At 55.2% G+C, this 5,109-nt stretch overlaps 1 protein-coding gene across 1 annotated transcript in view; it reads right to left on the reverse strand.

Moving 5' to 3' along the window:
* Nucleotides 1–5,109, reverse strand: part of TSC2 (TSC complex subunit 2) — a 36,532-nt gene that overhangs the window by 27,855 nt on the left and 3,568 nt on the right. The window contains exons 4-10 of the mRNA XM_007453668.1: nucleotides 4,584–4,728; nucleotides 3,442–3,559; nucleotides 2,986–3,034; nucleotides 2,446–2,571; nucleotides 2,051–2,124; nucleotides 864–990; nucleotides 20–58 (exon numbers count right to left, since the gene is read on the reverse strand). Coding sequence (XP_007453730.1) covers nucleotides 20–58; nucleotides 864–990; nucleotides 2,051–2,124; nucleotides 2,446–2,571; nucleotides 2,986–3,034; nucleotides 3,442–3,559; nucleotides 4,584–4,728 — 678 coding nt within the window. The remainder of the gene's footprint in view (nucleotides 1–19; nucleotides 59–863; nucleotides 991–2,050; nucleotides 2,125–2,445; nucleotides 2,572–2,985; nucleotides 3,035–3,441; nucleotides 3,560–4,583; nucleotides 4,729–5,109) is intronic.

The raw sequence follows: 5,109 nt of genomic DNA on the forward strand, positions 1-5,109 counted from the left end.
TTGATGAGTCGGAGAGGACGATCTCATAGGACACCACCTCGTTTGGACAGGTCATGGCCTAGAACATGGCCCGGGGGGCATGCAGTGTCAGCTCCTTTGCGCTCATGCACAGGAAGCCCCAGCACGTCGCCCTTGGAACCTACCATGAGATGCCTCGCTCCCACGCATGTCTCGTGGGCCACAAAAGTAGGATCTCAGGAACCCAGAAGTGTGTTTTCTATACTGGCTCCAAAGGGCCATTCATTTCGAATTCTGGGCCCCTGGCTTCCTGGCCTAGAGGAACCTGAAAGCTACCCTGATGCAAGCAATGTGCAGAGAACACGCCCTCCACTGCCCAGGAGACGGGGTGTGGCCAGAAGGACCCCATTAGGGGCAGCTGGGACATGACACAGCTCATCTGTTTGTCACGTAAGATGAGGATGGTATGAATGCCCCAGCTCACCAGGGTGTCATGACGGCTACATGAAAACATGCAAAGTGCTCCGAACTCCACCAGGCACGGTGGAAACACAAGCTATTATCTCTGGCCTCATTCTAGACCAAGAGCAAGTTTGCCACTTGACCAAGGAAACTGTCGAAAGCAAGCATGTCACTATCCCCAAGGGGAATCTTGAGCAGTCCTGATGCTAATTTGTAGAAAATGAAATTCATAAAATATAATATTTGCTTGAGGATAAAACCTAAAAGGCCCTACATCGCAACCCTACTTGCAAAGCAAGTGACTGCACACATTCCCCCCGCACCCCCCCCCACCTCCTGCCCCTGCAGCAGACTCCCCGTCTGACAGGCCTGTCCCCACTGGGTGGGGCTGAGGTGAGATTTCCTGCCCTTGCCACATCACTGCGGTACAGAAGCCAAGTTACCTCATAAAATGACGGCAACACAGATGTTGGGGAGTTCTTGAGAGAGTAGAGCCGATGGGCTCCCCAGAGAGCCATGCCAACAAAGAACACAGCTCCTCTCAGCAGTGGGGCATCTTCCATGTAGGCTCTGAAAGCGTTCCCCGGGAAGACAGGATATAAGCAATGCCCAGCCCAGCATCTACCCAGGCTCCTGTCAGCCTCCCCGGAGGTCCCTACACTTATGAGGCAGAAGCAAAGCTGGGGAAGTGGGCTGGGCAGGGGACTCAGGGGCCAGCAGCAACCGTGTGATTCATTCACGCATTCGCTCAACAGCCCTCAGCATCATGGTGCTGACAGCCTAGGAGACACAGGTGTGAACCAAAGGATCACGTAAATAAACACCAAGGTTCCAACTCAGATTACAGCTAAGAAGGAAAGCCATGGGATACAAGAGCAGACCTACTCAGGGCGATCAGGGAATCTAACCGCAACACTACAATGTCAAGGACACTCAGGGAAACTCAACCCAGGTGGAAGGACATTTCAGCAAGATGAAAGTTATGTGCAAAGGTCCTGGGTGGGTGGCAGAAGGGCAACATGGCAGGAACGAGAAGCTCACAGGCTAAGCAGGGCTGGACCATCCAGGCCTTGCCATTTGGTTTTTATCCTGAGAGCACTAGGAGCCATTGTGGCTTCAAGCAAAAAGTGACACAGTCAGATCTGTGCTGGAAAAACTATGTGTGGCTGCTGTGTGGAGGAATGGACTTCAGGAGGCCAAGAGTGAGTGCAGGAGAGCAGTGAGGAGGTGAGAGCTGGGGTGGCGGGGGGCACCCGGGAGTGGACAGACGACCATCTCAGGGGCAGAAGCAATACCACCTGAGACGGTCTGGCTGTGGGAGGTGAGGCAGGGCCTCGTGACAAGTGGGTGGAGAGGCAGCCCCACTGGAGGAGGTCCGCCTGTGGGAGGGAGGTCGAGAGTTCAGTTTTGCATGTTCTGACTTTACTGGCAGAAGGGGAGGACAGGCGACCAGTAGCATAAGACGTGAGCCCTATATCAGGGCTCGCTTCTGGAGCAGCCACCCCACCAGCACAGGAAGCTCCGCATCAGCCTGTGCCGAGGCATAGAGCCCACACAGGGAGCCTCCTTGAGGAGGCCCTGCGGCCACCAAGCCGCCCTCACCCATGCCGGCTGGGCCACCCGCACTCGCCTGTCCTCCATGATGCGGCACATATGGTAGATGGCACTGTGGCCCAGGTGGGTGCCCAGGAGATTGCGCATCAGCTGGGAAGCAAGACGCACCGTCGTTAGACTGGCAAACACAAACACGAGCCCAGGGCCTCGCACGGCCACCGCTCTGAAGCCCTCCACGTCCAGCTGTTCTCCACCATCTCCTCCCGAACAGGGGCAGCTGAGTTCTCAAAATGTCACCAAAACCCTGACCTCAGCTCAGCCACTGGGAAAATGCCACTGGCTTCCCCTCAACAGGCCATTGTCTGGCCGCTCCGAGAATAAGATGGCCATTCATTGAGGACAAGATGGCCCTTGTCCTGTCCATAAGCCTGGCTTATCACTTCATCCGGGCAAGAGAGTTTAGACCCCTACCTTCCAGCAAGGCTCACAGAGCTCCTTGACATTGATGGTGCGGCAGAGGGTGACGATGAACAGGGGGAGGCTCTCGGCCGGCAGGCAGTTGTAGCAGACCACGGCATCCAGCACCTGCAGAGAGACCTGGTGGGGCGGAGAAAGAGTCAGGCCAGCCCTACCTCCCGCTCACAGGAAAGTGACACCCCCAGCTTCCTCCACTGACCGTCCTTTGGTCAGCAATGACTGCCCCTCCCCTCTGTCAAAGCAGCCTTCCTGGGAACCACAGAGTGAGCAAGCATCTGGGAGGCACTTTTACATCCCAGTCACGGTGGGTTATCCCATCGTGAACTATGACCCCACAACGGATGTCATCCAACGCCCTTACTTACAGGAGAGTCCTGAGGCTCAGAGAGGTCAAGCAGCTTTCCCGAGGCCACACAGCCAGTGAGGGGCAGCACAGGGCTTGACCCCAAGGCCTGGGGTCTCAGTTGCTACACCACCCGGCCTGCCCAGAAGGACGGTGAAAGGGACTGTCCCTGGACGGGGGCAGCTACTGACCTCTATGTCCACGGAGGACACGGTCTGGACGCACAGCAGGCAGATCATGCTGTGGGAGGAAACACAAAGTCAGCTGAGAGGACACTTCCCAGAGGCTGGGTGGCTCCATTTTACTTCCTGGTTCCTCTACCAAGTCAGTTAAAAAAGTGGCTCATCCTCCCTCAGGGCTCCCCTCACCCAACCACTGCTCAGCGCTGAGTGTACAGCACCAAGACCAAGCCTCTGCCCGCAGGGTTTCACAGAATGTTTTGAACAAATGACAAGTAACAATAAACAAAACATCAGATAATATCACACATTTGCTACAAACATTATGTGGAAGGTGGCTTTGGCCACTTCCAACATCTCCATTTATTTGATGGTTTTAACAGCTTATTCACTCTACAGAGCTGAACTGCAGAAACAAGACAGCAGCACTGTGATCAGTGCATGTTACTGATCACATGTTTTTCTTACTGGACCATGGATGCGATGTATTCATCGAGATAACAGCTGTTGAATTTGACCAAATTCACAAGCACCAGAAGGAATTCTGAGGACAGGCCGATGTCCATCCACTGCAGGACAAACTCAGCTAGGGGAGAAAAAGAGGAGAGCAATGTCCTTCCTACTCACCTCCTCCCCAGGAAAATGAGCCCCCATCCCATTCACTGCTAGAAACAGCATCATTGGTCCCCATGGAATGAAAGGCAGGCCAGCACGGGACCCATGGAGGCTCAGCTGGAGCCCGAGCAGGTCAGCATGTCATGGACTCTGGAATTCACCAGCTCCCAGGATGCATGAAGGGGTCTGAGCTGAGGCAGGGGCAGCGTTTGTGCATTTGATGCTCAGAGCCCTGACCCTGATGCTGGGGGTGCAAACACGGCGCGAGTGTCTAGGAGGCCCCCATCCCCACAGAGAATCTCTCAAAGGAAACACAAGCAACACTTGGTTGCTAGACACATAAACTTGAACAGAAAAGCTAACCACATCCTCACTGTCAGCACCTGTGTCCTGCAGGCGGACCAACAGCTGAGGCCCGTTTCTGACAGAACAGCAAGGCCCAAGTCAGATTTACTTCTTCCTCTGCCTTCCTCTTCTCCCCACAGCAGTGACATGAAATCTCAAGACTCATGGAAACCTCACACCATAAGGATAACAGGGAGGATGGCCACCAAAGGGAAGCGCTAGGAGGCCAGACCGGGCATGAAAAGGGCAAGGAGGAAGACGCAGCGAGGTGGCCCCAGCCCCCCAAAAACCTCAGGGAACTCTGGATAAGACCCAGCCTGAGGCCTGGGTCAGCAGCATGCTCTCCCAACAGCAAAACGCAGACCACCTCCTGCCCCCCTAAAAGGCACATCTAGGCCCCACTCCCCAGGGATTCAGAGCCAGCCTGTCTGGAGTAAAGCCCAGACTCTGCATTTTTAACAAGCTTCTGGGGAGATTCGGGGGACTGATCCTGGTTGCACACAGGTAAGTAGACCAGTGTGTTGCAGCGCCCTCTGAAGGCCACACCTGTGAACTGCAGCACTCCCTCTGGGCCCGACAGGCCTTCCTGCATCCCAGATTAAATTTGATCACCAAGGCCAGAGAAACCTCACACCCAACGTGGCACCCACCCAGCTCTTCCTCCAAGTAGGTGATGTGTCTCCCATTGTCCGTGAGGGCCTTGAAAACTTCCAGTCTCTCGTGGAGGTCTTCGTTAGAGGGGTAATCCTTGATGACCTTAAAGAAGAGGGCCCTGAGAACGCCCAAGCGGTCCCCCTGAAGACAAAACCATCGGGTCAGCAGTCCCGCCAAGATCCCCCTGGGTTTCCCAAGCAGCTGTGAGAAGTCCAAGAAGTGCTGTGGGCTCCAAGACTCCCAACCCTGGGGCCCTTTCTCCCTCCCCAAGGAAGCGGCTGTGAGGGACTAACTGGGTAGGGGATCAGGCGCACTGGTCATCGTTTGACCAGTGTGTGTGTGGAGCACCTACTATGCACCCAGGTCTGGGCACACAGCAGGAGCCAATGCACCCACCCTCGAGGGATGCTCACGGAATGATGATAGCCACCTAACCAAGCTGAGAGTAGGGACTTCTCTGAGAAGCGGGGTGTGAAGGTGTAGAGGAAATAGGCCAAGAGGAGAGGAAGCCTTCCAAGCAGG

Source organism: Lipotes vexillifer, unplaced genomic scaffold (assembly GCF_000442215.2).
Source record: "Lipotes vexillifer unplaced genomic scaffold, Lipotes_vexillifer_v1.1 scaffold914, whole genome shotgun sequence".
Taxonomy (NCBI): domain Eukaryota; kingdom Metazoa; phylum Chordata; class Mammalia; order Artiodactyla; family Lipotidae; genus Lipotes; species Lipotes vexillifer.